This window comes from Hypomesus nipponensis, chromosome 9, assembly GCF_054491055.1.
Source record: "Hypomesus nipponensis isolate SF chromosome 9, ASM5449105v1, whole genome shotgun sequence".
Lineage (NCBI taxonomy): Eukaryota > Metazoa > Chordata > Actinopteri > Osmeriformes > Osmeridae > Hypomesus > Hypomesus nipponensis.
In genome coordinates, this window is record NC_140369.1 from 10,001,073 (window position 1) to 10,013,397 (window position 12,325).

The 12,325-nt window shown below is 44.3% G+C and overlaps 2 protein-coding genes across 8 annotated transcripts in view; one reads left to right on the forward strand and one right to left on the reverse strand.

The window, feature by feature from the left end:
* LOC146272794 (low-density lipoprotein receptor-related protein 1-like) overlaps window positions 1-5,485 on the forward strand; it is a 79,360-nt gene extending 73,875 nt beyond the window's left edge. For both annotated transcript variants that reach the window (XM_084705904.1, XM_084705905.1), the window contains 10 exons: window positions 173-349; window positions 519-659; window positions 782-955; window positions 1,128-1,289; window positions 1,479-1,662; window positions 1,851-1,952; window positions 2,082-2,155; window positions 2,267-2,360; window positions 3,417-3,561; window positions 3,643-5,485. In XM_084705904.1, coding sequence (XP_084562030.1) covers window positions 173-349; window positions 519-659; window positions 782-955; window positions 1,128-1,289; window positions 1,479-1,662; window positions 1,851-1,952; window positions 2,082-2,155; window positions 2,267-2,360; window positions 3,417-3,561; window positions 3,643-3,783 — 1,394 coding nt within the window. In that variant the 3' untranslated portion in view covers window positions 3,784-5,485. The remainder of the gene's footprint in view (window positions 1-172; window positions 350-518; window positions 660-781; window positions 956-1,127; window positions 1,290-1,478; window positions 1,663-1,850; window positions 1,953-2,081; window positions 2,156-2,266; window positions 2,361-3,416; window positions 3,562-3,642) is intronic.
* Window positions 5,486-5,658: 173 nt separating this feature from the next.
* On the reverse strand, window positions 5,659-12,233 carry dtx3lb.2 (deltex E3 ubiquitin ligase 3L b, tandem duplicate 2). 6 transcript variants are annotated; one of them, XM_084706303.1, is made up of 10 exons: window positions 12,182-12,233; window positions 11,605-11,683; window positions 11,459-11,479; window positions 11,215-11,259; window positions 9,715-9,855; window positions 9,238-9,520; window positions 8,922-9,040; window positions 7,477-8,790; window positions 7,116-7,333; window positions 5,659-6,337 (listed from the first exon to the last, which is right to left on the reverse strand). In XM_084706303.1, the coding sequence occupies exons 2-10, from the start codon at window positions 11,638-11,640 to the stop codon at window positions 6,268-6,270; spliced, it is 2,247 nt and encodes a 748-aa protein (XP_084562429.1). In that variant the 5' UTR covers window positions 11,641-11,683; window positions 12,182-12,233; the 3' UTR covers window positions 5,659-6,267. The 6 variants fall into 6 exon arrangements, with proteins under 6 accessions (XP_084562429.1, XP_084562430.1, XP_084562432.1 ...); XM_084706304.1 differs by having other exon boundaries at window positions 11,605-11,716; window positions 12,182-12,208; XM_084706306.1 differs by having other exon boundaries at window positions 9,763-9,855; window positions 11,605-12,214.
* Window positions 12,234-12,325: the final 92 nt, after the last annotated feature.

The following is a 12,325-nucleotide window of genomic DNA, read 5'->3' on the forward strand; positions in this document are numbered from 1 at the left end:
GTACAGGACAATACGTGGCCTCACGTCCTTGTTTGTTTCTGGATAAAATATGAGTCGTCTTCAAAGACACTTTTTGGTTTGTGCACCTGGTATCTGTTGGCACAGCTGATTAGTTTTAGTTACAAAGTAGACGATCAATGTTTCATTTTGGATGTTCTTCATTTCCTCCTAGAGCTCCACCACCCCTTCAGCATAGACGTGTTTGAGGACTACATCTACGGCGTCACCTACATCAACAACTTTGTGTTTCGGGTCAACAAGTTTGGCAAAGGCCCCATGGAGAATCTGACCACCGGCATGAACCACGCCACAGACATTGTGCTCTACCACCGCAACAAACAACCAGAGAGTGAGTACCTGGGGCAGAACACCGAAACACTGACTCATGGAATGGGGATTTGGATCATAAAAGGTTTAATGGATAGACTGACACAGACTATTGTGTTACTTCCCTATGTCTCTCATCCCCACTTTTCTCCCTCTCTCTCTCTCTCTCTCTCTCCCCCCCCCCCTCTCAGTGACTAACCCATGTGACAGGAAGAAGTGCGAGTGGCTGTGCCTGCTGAGCCCCAGTGGTCCAGTCTGCACCTGCCCCAACGGGCGCACTCTGGACAACGGCACCTGTGTGGAGCTCCCCACGCCCACACTGTCTCCTATAGGTGAGCCAGCTGGCCCTCAACACCATGTGTTGAGACTAGGACCAGAGTAGTTCTGTCTCTGCTCTATGTGCCCCTACCTGGGATGACCACTGAGCATCTTCTGCTGTGTGGCCCCACGCCAGCCCCGCCCAGCGGCCCCTGCAACGTCCAGTGTCTGAACGGAGGCAGCTGCTTCCTGAACGCGCGCAAGCAGCCCAAATGTCGCTGTCAGCCCAACTATGGAGGTGACCGCTGTGAGATCGACCAGTGTAGAGACTACTGTCAGAACGGAGGCACCTGCAGTGCTTCACCTACAGGTGAGAGCCAGCGCGTTCATCCTTTCTGCCTACCCTCACACCTTCTGTCCACTGTCTGTCCTTACACTCACCATCCATATGTCTGACTACACGTCTGTCTGTCTCTGTCTGTCTGTCTGTCTGTCTCTGTCTGTCTGTCTCTGTCTGTCTGTCTGTCTCTGTCTGTCCCCAGGCGCCCCGACCTGCCGCTGTCTGACTGGCTTCACAGGACCCAGCTGTAACCTGCACACCTGTAAGAACTACTGTCACAATGCCGGCAACTGCAGCGTCAGCCCCGGCAACCAGCCCACCTGCCACTGTCCTCCTGACTTCATGGGAGATCAGTGCCAGTACCGTGAGTTGCCCTGTCACTCTCTCACCTTCACACCCAAACCAGAGCGTCTACTAGCTAGCTCAGATCCTCCATGTGGCTGGGTTTGTCCACTTTAAACTGACTGCTTCTTGTACAGAAAAGCAGGCTTGTCATGGGTATTCTGTTGGATGTTCCTGTACAGTACTGACGTGTGTGTGTGTGTGTGAGCAGGCAGCTGCGAGGGCCACTGCCTCAACGGAGGCACATGTCTGCAGAGTGCCGACGGGTCTCGACAGTGTCGCTGTCTGCCTCAGTACATCGGCAACAACTGTGAGGTGGACAAGTGTCACTACTGTCGTGACGGCAAGTGCATCCCCACCAACACCTTCCTGTCCACTGGAGATGTCACCTGCAAGTGAGTACATACTAACACACACACACACACACACACACACACACACACACACACACACACACACACACACAGGTCGTTATAGCAGCATTATGCTGTATGTTTTGGCTTATTATCAAATGAACACACACACCCAAACATCCTGTCCATCGATGCTTGTCCCGACCCTGTATGGCTTGTGTGTCCCATAGTTGTACCAGTGGCAGGGTGCAGCCCAGCTGCTACAACTGTGAGGAGTATTGTGCTAACGGCCAGTGCTCGGTGAACCCTCGCACACAGCTCCCACAGTGCAGGTGCGTCCACACCAAACACACACACACACACACACACACACGTGGCTATAGTGTGTGTTCCCCCCCCATCATGTTAGCCTCAGACCACCACCTGCGTCTGGTGTGACCCAGCGTGTTGCGTGTTCGCAGGTGTTCATCTGGCTGGCAGGGACATCGTTGTGAAGTGGTGGCGTCCACTTCAGATTCCCCAGAGACGGGTGGACGTGAGTGGACTCTGCTGCTTTATCATCAACAGTCATTGGGTTTCCTACAATACCATAAAAAAACGAATATGTGTGTGCGCACACGCGTGTTTGTTTGTGTGTGTCATGCAGGCACGGCCTCCATAGTGATCCCAGTGGTGCTGCTGCTGCTGCTGGTGCTGCTGGCCGGGGGGGCCTTGATCTGGTACAGGAGGAGGATGAGAGGGTGAGTGACGTCAGCACACACAGGAAGACGCTCCAACTGCACTGGGATGAGTGGACCTCCTGCTCTCTCCTGTTGGCCTGTCTTGCTTTACCGGTCTCTCCTTCTCTCTCCTCCGTTCTTCCCTCCTCCTCTCTCCTTCCAGGTCTAGCAGGTCGGGCAAAGCCTGCTCCAGGCACTCGCGGTAACAGTTGCCAGGGTTATGGTTTCCTTCCATGCTCTCATGCAAAACGTGTCCCTTTCCTCCTCCTCTTCTTCTCTCACTTTCTTTCTCTCTGGCCCTCTTTCGTCCATCCCTCTCTACTTCCATCAACAGTACATATTTTGCTGGTTGGTGTATAGTGTTTTGTGATCAGTGTCGCTACAATCTCTCTCTGTCTGTCTCTCTCTGTCTCTCTGTCTCTCTGTCTCTCTGTCTCTCTCTCTCTCTCTCTCTCTCTCTCTCTCTCTCTTTCTCTGTCCCGCATCCCTGAGCAGGACCCCCAGCCGCCCCTCCTCTCAGGGGGGCCAGGGTGGTGATCTATAGTCATAGATCTGTCTGTCTGTCTATGGCACAGCAGAGCCAGCCTGTCCACCCACATGCTGTGCCCTACCCTACTGCAGTGTCATAGAGCTCAGGGCTGTGGCCCGTCACATGTTGCTTTCTGTCACACTGAGACTCACTCGCCCTGCATTATTCCAAGCCATGTTTGGAAAATGCAATATGAAAATCCAACATTGACTAGATGTAAATGCTGATTATATACAGTATCTATAGATTTACTGTGTTTTTTGTATTATTTCTGTGTGTCAAGTCGGCTTGTGTCTGTGTGTGTGTGTGTGTCTGTGTCTGTGTGTGTGTGTCTAGGCAGATGCTGGGTTTGTTGGGCGCCTGTGCTGTTGCTTGGTTACAGGCTTCCTGGGTGACAGTGATGTGACCATTTAAGCCCCACTCACCTGTGCTGTGTTGGTGTCTCCGGTTTCCAATGTTAGCTTGTCTCAGGAGTGCAGAGGAGACCACAGCCATGACCTTTTCCCTGTGTGTGTTGTGTGTTTGTGTGTGTGTGTGTGTGTGTGCAGAGCAAAGGGCTTCCAGCACCAGAGGATGACCAATGGGGCCATGAACGTGGAGATCGGAAACCCGGCTTACAAGATCTATGAGGGCGAGCCGGACGATGATGCTGGAGAGCTGCTAGATGCAGACTTCACACTTGACCCAGACAAGGTAGGAAATAGACCAGTACACACACACACACCCTTCATTTATATTCGGGAATTAAGAGTTTCTACCGTTGTTTCTTACCAGCCAACCAACTTCACCAACCCAGTGTACGCTACTCTGTACATGGGAGCCCACAACAGCCGCAACTCTCTGGCCAGCACAGACGAAAAGAAGGAGCTGCTGTCGCGGGGGGATGAAGAGCCACTGGTGGACCCGCTGACATAGACTGTCCATAGCTTGGGTTAGACCATTCCAGACACACCCCTCTTTTTGCCTTTTAAAGAAAAACTGAAAGAAATTCTACAAAAAAAAAGCGTGAACACTGTATAAAATGTACAAAAATGAAGGACTACTTTTGTATGTGATTGCAGTATTATATTTTGTTCTTTTCAGATTCTGGTCAAATGAACAAAACATTTTCTATAAGATATTTTTAATTTACTCTTTTGTCCCTTCCCTTTTACCTAAATAGCCACTACCTCTGTGCAAAATGAAATGGAAAGACAATGAAAATTAGATGAAAAGGATCATTATTGGAGCAATTTTAATTTTTTATTTTTGTATGAATTGTATAGAGAAAAACATTGTTCCATTTCACCAGTGCCAACTGTCTGTTGTTTATGTTGTCTTTGAGTGGGGAAAGCAAACTCAAAGTTTTGTAAGTTGGTACCAATGTTGTCTTGGTGGCAGTGAGTGAGGCAGGTTTAACATAGCACGGTTTGTGTGCAGCACGTGCTAATTGTCGAAACCAGATGGCAACTTCAGTATTTCCACAATGTTCTCAGAGAATTTTTTTCATGAAATGATTGTTTTCTTCCTTGCACAGACTTCATATTTTATGGTGTGTATAAAAGCCGTAAAATGTAAAGCAGGTAAATTTGTGTTTGTTTATATAACCTAAAAGTGTTTAGGGCTCATGTGATGTCGAGGTACCATCAACAAGGTGTTTGGGGAGAGATGGTATGTTGATGAAGAGTTACACATTCCAGGCCTGTCAATCCTTTCATGGCTGGAATGTTGGTGGGTTTAGGCTGCAGGAGGCCAGAGCAAAGAGACTGATCAGACAAGTGTGAGACAGACAATGGCACTTTTTACTAGCCTAGTGTCACCTATAGTATGTACACCCTTTAGTGGACAGTTCAGCTCTTCTCTACAACCGCGCTGACGGGGGGAGGGTGAAAGGAGTTTGGTCTAGTGTACGTCAGTAATAATTTCCGTCGATTTTTAAAGGGCGTGAGATTGCCCATCTCGTCCTGTCAATGCAAAGTACTTCTTCAATCTTAAAAAGGAAGAAGGTTCGTGCTCTTAAAATGTTGTATTACTTCTCTCTCTGATGTGCATTTGTTTCCTTTGTTCTTTGCCTTGCGACCTCCCCCCTCCCTCCCCCTCCTCATATCTCTGTCCCCTGTCCCCTGTCCCCGTGTCATGCTGCTGCTACCGCTGCCGTCCCTGCCGGTCGCCCTGACGTGTCTTTAAGCTCCGCCGCTGGGTCCCAAAATGCTGCTTCTGTCAGAAGGGCTGATCAGCCATATGTTATTAATGCATGTAAAAACAACAAACACACACCTTCAAGTATCTAGAGTAACCAATAACAAATCCTTATTTTGCTTACTGTACCTGTCAGCAAGTGTTATTTTTGATTTCATGCTGTCACATTTGTCTTGTTTTTAATTGAGAAAAGAGATGAGTACAATCATTTGACTTAAAGAGCAATTTTGCTTAATCATACATGCATTTTTTGAAAGGTTGTTTTTTGATTAGTCTTTGTTTTTTAATGAGAAATGACACATAGCTTTTATAGTACACAATGCATGGAGGCTCAGACTTTCTTCTGGAAAGAGAATAATGTTTTAATTTTTGCTGGAGTACTTTACAAACTAAATAACAGATATTGTTATAAATAAAATTTAAAAAACTGTACAGAAAACTACCTGCTGATTTTGTCTTTTTTTCCCCCACATGTATTCTAATAGAATGACCATAGTGGGACACATAAAGGTATCTTATTGTGATAACTAGAGGTGCAACCTGTTTCTTTAGAGTATGCAGTTATCGTAGACAAAGGAGGATCTACTGTACATGCAAAGAAAAAACACAGCCTTCTCTGTAGTTTTTATTGTCATTTTCCAAACCCAAAACATAATCAGCAGTGAATACAGATTAAAGTGAACATTGTACATTTTTATAACACAAGTTGATGAACCTGGGTGCAATCTAATCGGTTATCAGCACCACTTGTTACATATTTTTTGTATGAAGTATATTCATATGTAATGATATGGTTGACACAGCAACAAATGCATGGGGTAATACAGTACATGCTTGTTATCTTTTTAGGATACCTCATACAGGGCAGTAGAACCTGGATGTTTCTGCATCAGTAGTCCCATTAGTCACTGCATTAAGTGCACAACCAATTTTTCTGGATTTTCCTTACTGTGCATGATAAGGAATAGAAATTGATTTAAACATACTTTGCATACTATACTTTCCATAGACATTTCCATTTAGAATCAATCTACAGGAGGGCCATATTATATATATATATATAAAAATATCCATGATATGTCCCGTAATCATCAAAACAAAAATACAAATCAAGACTTTAAAAGATCAAAAAACCCTGGTGTGGCATTGGACTGTTCTACACCTGGAATATCTGACAGCTGTCAGACGGCTCCAGGCACAGGCGCTGGACTCTAAACGTCTTCATTCGATGCCTTTGGATTTCAGCTCCTCTTTCACTCTGGCCAGGTAGCCATCATCTGGATATCCAAACCTGGGGGAATGAAACGGTACAAGTATGAGTAGGCTATAGTAGCAGTCCATTGGTTGATAGTTTTTCATGTTTTAAATCAAATGTTGAAATACAGTATCTATAGTACTAAGCTATAAGGAATAAATAGAGAGAGCTTATTACTAATGCAATCCTGACTGATATAATGCACATTTTTACTCCTCGACAGGTCTGTAAATGCCTTTGTAAACCGAGATTTGTTCAAACCATTGTTAACCGAACCTGTAGGTCGAGGCAGGGGCGATTTAGACCCTTTTTAGGGGTGCTCATTAACATTTGATGCTGGTAGTTCACTAAGGAACATTCTTATTTTTTTCATTAATTCAATATTTTGCATAATAATACATACATGTAATAAGTGTTATCCAGTGAAATTAGGGATTTATATTAGCGAGGGGGTTTAACACTTTTGCAAGGCACTGTTTTCATGTCACATTCTCTTTGGGGGGCGGGGGCTGAGCACCCCTAAAGGTCTGATCCTAGAATCGCCCCTGGGTCGAGGTTTACAAACAAATCGTTTTAACAAATCGAGGCGACAAAGCGTTTGCTGACCTGTCGAAGAGTAAACATTTGGTTTCTTATATAACCTTCTACAACAATACGTCGGAAGCAGTGGCGGTCCTAGCACATTGGGCGCCCCGAGTTTTTCACTTAAATTTTGAGAATGTCTCCTGGACCAATGAACAGCATATTGGACAGCATATTGGTCCAAGTATAATACTAGTATGTAAGAAACACAAATATCTGTATTATCTCATACTGCTCTGGGCCTCCATATAGGTTGGTCTTGTGGTGGATGTCATTCCAGGTCACAGCGTCTTCTGCCCCACTAGTTCTGGATGTCCCAATAGTGAAGATAAGCTTCTGGTCAAACGCTTTCCGTAGCAGCCTCAATACCTCTTGGCCCTCCTTGTTGTCTGGTAGATACGCTGTTCTGGAAGTCCCTTGAAAAGGCTTTCCAGGGTGGGGGTGCCTCTCCTGAATGCAAGATAATGCAGAAATAAAGAATAAAGAAATACATATAAAAGGACTTATTTTAAAAGGAAGTGGCAAACAATGCATGCTAATAGTCTACTTCTGATATATTTTTACATAATAATGAGAGAATTATAAACTTTTACCGATTGAATTCCTCCCGAAATTTTGTAATCAATGATTATGGTGCCACAGTCATTAAATCCAGGTAGTCTATCGTTCCTTGTCCTTTCATTCATCACCCCTTTAGGCTGATCGCCTTTCATCAACCCGAACACATGCTTGCACAAAGGACAGGTAGGACCTAGAGACGCCACTGATTGCTCCAGGCACTCGCTACAAAACCCATGGTTGCATGATAACGTCTTCTTGTTTTTAAATGTCTCCCGGCAAATGCAACACTCTTCATCATCGTTTCCTGTAGCTCCGCCTCCTGCCCTTCCGTCACTAGCTGTTGTAGCGCTGGAGCTGGCGTCTCCAGAGTATAGGATCTTCTGCTTGTCCTCTTCCTTGAAAACAGGCCTTCCCATCTTCCTCTCCAACGCAGTGACAGCAGGACCCAAATGTTGTGGTAGGCCAAACAGTCTCAAGGAGCCAGAGTTCCCTTCTGTCCAAACATACGGGTGCAGAGAGAGGAATTCCCCCAGCATGTCCTCTACAGCCGCCTTCTGATCAAAAGCCAGCAGGCTGCAGCTCATGGTTGACGTGGCAACCCTCTGGTAGATGTGCATCAGGGCTCTGAGGGCATGGCTCTCTAGAGAAACTGTCTGTCCATCACTGGGCTTGGCTCTCACTAGGACTTTACCATCAGAGGGCTCACACTTCATTTTCACACCAAATTTATCTTGGATGTCTTTTATGTTCTGACAATAGGCCCCTTCCAATAACCTCCAGAGGCTCAGGGGCATGGAGAGCCCACGGGTTACCACGGGGTCCTTGATATCCATAGTGATATTCTGGGGATGATCTTTAGGCTGCCAACCAGACGCCCCAGAGAATGCCGGCATATGTATTGAGGAATTATTGCCCAGGACATTCTGAACTCGCCTTATGCTCTCACTAGGCCCAAATATACTGAGCTGATCAGAGGAACGAGACAGCAGCAACCTGGGATCCCTCTTCAGCGCATCAAGTAGGTACTTTGAATCCACTTGATCCAGATGGATAGTGAAGCTTTCCATATCCCCTGCATGCTTCTGCACAAGGTTGGTGAACTCTTCAAGTGCTTCATTTGTATGTAGATTATCGTTTGTAGCCTGGGCCTCTTGCATGGTCACTTTTACACTTGCCTGAATCTTGACTTTATGTTTTGTCTCTATGCTTTGTAGCTCGTTTGGATATGCTGAGGTCATGTACCAGTAGATGGCCTGAGGGAGACTGCACTCCCTCCCTGCTCGTCCACTTGGCACCATTCCATTAGAACGGTCATTTGGAGCTGCATGTGTTTCTTGCTTTGAGATCTGGGGGGTTGCAATGCAAAACTCAAATGTAGATTATGGTTGTCATTCAATTTGATATACAGTAATCATTGTAAGTATTCAATTTTTGAACGAATAACCATTAACAGAGCAGTGAATTTGACTATACATACATGCTTCTCAGTCTCAGGTTGTTTGGGTGGTGTCTTCTGAAACTTAACTTTGCAATTCTGACTATTGCCTTTACCGTCTTCAACACACAGGTCCAATTCTTTCGGTAGGGCATCTAAAGCTTGAAACATTTGTAAAGAATATGGATTTTATTTTGCTGTTGTTATAATAATAATGAGGTCTAAAATCTGAAACCTCTACTTTTATATGTTTGGATAAATGCATGTCTTATGATATTTACATTCACACTCTTAAGTTGAATGAATCATGAAATATATTAAACAGCACATCAACAGCTTGACTGTCTTTCCAGTTTACCATTTAACAAATCTTCATTCTTCTCTGAAAGGGTCATCTTGAACGTAAATTGGTCACCGATCAGAGAAAAAGAATCACATGAAATTGTCTTCACAGCAAAGTCCTTGTTGAACCATCTCTGTAGGGCTTTTTGTAGATATTTGTCAGCTTTCCGTGGTACAGGTTGATTAAGCCACTGCACATTGGCATAGACTGTACCCAAAACAGTTGGGGCCACAGACATATCTGAGGAACCAGCCCCATCATCCCGACCATCCACATGTGTCGCTCTGGAAGGCTGATGCTACAAAACCAACAAGAAGACGTGTCAAATCCTTATAGAGCTACTTGAATGGGGAAACTTCACTCACGTTTGATGTTTTATGATACATTTTAAATATAGCTCTTAATAGTTAATGGATACCAAAAGGCTTATAACCCTGAAGAGGCACAAGTTGCTCAGATTCTCATTGTAATAAAAAAAAGAGATAGACTAACATTTTCCAAGGTTGAGGTGGAGAAGGTGGATGCTGGAAGCAGATCTACCTCAGTAGTCCTGTGGTGGTCTAATGTTGCATCTGGCCGTCCAGTTGAGGCAGTAGAAGCATGATGCTGCCCTATCAGATTCTGTGGGGGAGCCTACAGGAGATTAGCGATGAAGTATCACTTTACCTTGCTAGAATACATCAGAACTTTACAGAGATCAACTCTGTGACTCCAATGAGATGACCGTCCTTTTGATAATAATATTGTATCTGGTTTGGTGCATGAATGAAACAAACAGGCAGTACTTGTGATCTGATTGTGATCAGTTTGCGCACTATGGGCCCTATCTTGCACCCAGCGCAATTGACTTAGTCAACGACGCAAGTGTCATTCCTAGTTTGCACTCGACGCAAAGCCAACTTTTCTCTCCACAGACGCAAATCAAAATGACTTTGCGCTCCCGTGGGCGGTTCAGCGAAAAAGGAGGCGTGTTCCGGCGCAAACGTTCCCTGGTGCTATTATGCAGTTTCCCGAAAACCAATTCCGCCACTGACCAGGAAAAACGTGGTTTAAAGTCAATGGCGCGTTATTCAGATGCTATTTTAAGGGCGCAAGCTTGGTCCGTGCGCACTGCTGGCGAGGCCAGGGTCTTCTTTCTGCGAAGCTAAGTTACTTTGTTTTGATTTATGGCGTGTTACATTTCTTCAATGATTATAAAAATATTTTCATAATAAATTTCTATGTATGTGAACTTCATTTGTAACAACGGTAGCGATTTCCTCCCATGACTGTTTAACCGAAGCTAATTTGGTTAGGTTTCTTCTCCCATGCCCATCAGAATCAGAATTCGGTTTATTCGCCATGAAGCTTATGTTACACAAATACGCGATTTGCTGTGGTAGGAAGGTGCAAACAATAAACATATGCTGGTATAAATTAAGTACATTACTTAAACTAATTCTAAGAACTAAACAATTTAAAAATATAACAATATATATATATATATATGTAAAAATAAGAATAATAATTTGAATGAGTAGCATGAGTGGGCAATTTAGTGCAATGAGAAAACTGCTCTGCCTTTCTCATACAATGTCACTTCTCTATCTTTTACGGCCCTGACGACAACGTCGATCTCCTCGGCTGTGAACCTCTGGCGTGCGCCTGGCAAATCCGCCGTTATAATAGCAATTCGCTATGGAACAAGCGCTGCTCTTAAAGGGAATGTGAGATGATGCTCTGATTGGTTTATTGCACGTTACGCCCAAACCACACCCATTAGTAATGTAGCTACTTCAGACCAACCCTTTTTAGATTTGCGCCAAGCGCAAAGTCATTTATCCCGCCGGCAAAATAACAACCAAGCTGAAGTCACGCCCACAAAGTTACTTGCGCTTTGCGTTTTGATACTTGCGTTTCAGATCGTCAAAATAGGGGGGTATGAGTTACTATAGTTACTATGAGAATATCATGGTTCTGATGAATTTCAGATGTAGAACAAATGTCTCTTACTGATGGAGTCACTTGAGGCATGGAATAAGTCATGTCAGCCTCTGTCTGGAGGAGAACAAGAGGTTAATTAAAGAGGCTACCAGCAACTCCAGTGTCTAATGAGATAACCATACTGTACATCTTAAAATGATAACGCAACAAACCATCATCTAATGTTGTTTCAAAAGAAACATATGAGGCAAGTAATTCCTTCATAGTAATAAACTTTCCTGAAACTTAAATCTGTTACACAGCAGAAACTTACTGTAGGGTTTGATGGATCAACCTTGGAGAGCCATTATGGATCCATGCAGGAATCAATGTAGACACAGATTATTAAATCAAAATACCAATTGGAATACATGAATTTCACTCTATCTGGTTGTATTTCTGAATGCTCAATGAACTCACCTCCATGGGAGTCTCCTGATCTGTTGTGTCAGCCATTTCACTTTAACCACCTATCAGTTCAGTTGTCCAGCTCCAGAGACTGTATAGAAAATAGGCTAATGGTTCGTGCACGCTAACGTAGCGTTACCGAACGTAACCGCAATCGTTGATTATAGTGAACAGGAATTTGATGAAAAGGGACTAGGTAAAACTCAGGACATCACTGGTTGGTGCACCACAACACAGTAGGCTGCACTTTCACTTTCATTTCACGAATTATAGGCAAATAAAAACAGGGATGCGAAACTTCTACCTTACAATAAGAATCATTATATGGTCGGCTATATATCACTCTTTTACATAACATTCGTAACTTAAGACCTACGTTTAACAAAAAATCGAAATTCGGAGAAAAAAATACTTGGACATTGAGTTACAAGTAGCCTGCAACGACATGAGCTCACTTCTATCGCTAAACCTAGATGGTCGATTTATTTGAAATACAAATGTACATTAATTATTGTCCAAATAGTATTGTGAATGACTTAAATAGCCTACTGCTGGTAGTCTTGTTGTAATAGTTACATTAGAAACTTACTTCAGGCGCAGCGTTGTCCTACTCTGGACAGCTTGATAGGCTCATGAAACGAAAGTAATAATAGGCACGGTCTTAAAAGCCAACGTCGGGGGTGGGTCTGTTATGGAGCATTCACACAGACGCGAAGCGTGGATTTCACATTAA

Coding starts and splice junctions, on each gene's coding strand:
- dtx3lb.2 (XM_084706303.1), bottom strand. CDS start 11,640: ATGGCTGACACAACAGATCAGGAGACTCCCATGGAG. Junction 11,260..11,458: donor TTGATCCATCAAACCCTACA/GTAAGTTTCTGC, acceptor GTTCTCCTCCAG/ACAGAGGCTGACATGACTTA. Junction 6,338..7,115: donor CTATATGGAGGCCCAGAGCA/GTATGAGATAAT, acceptor TCATTCCCCCAG/GTTTGGATATCCAGATGATG.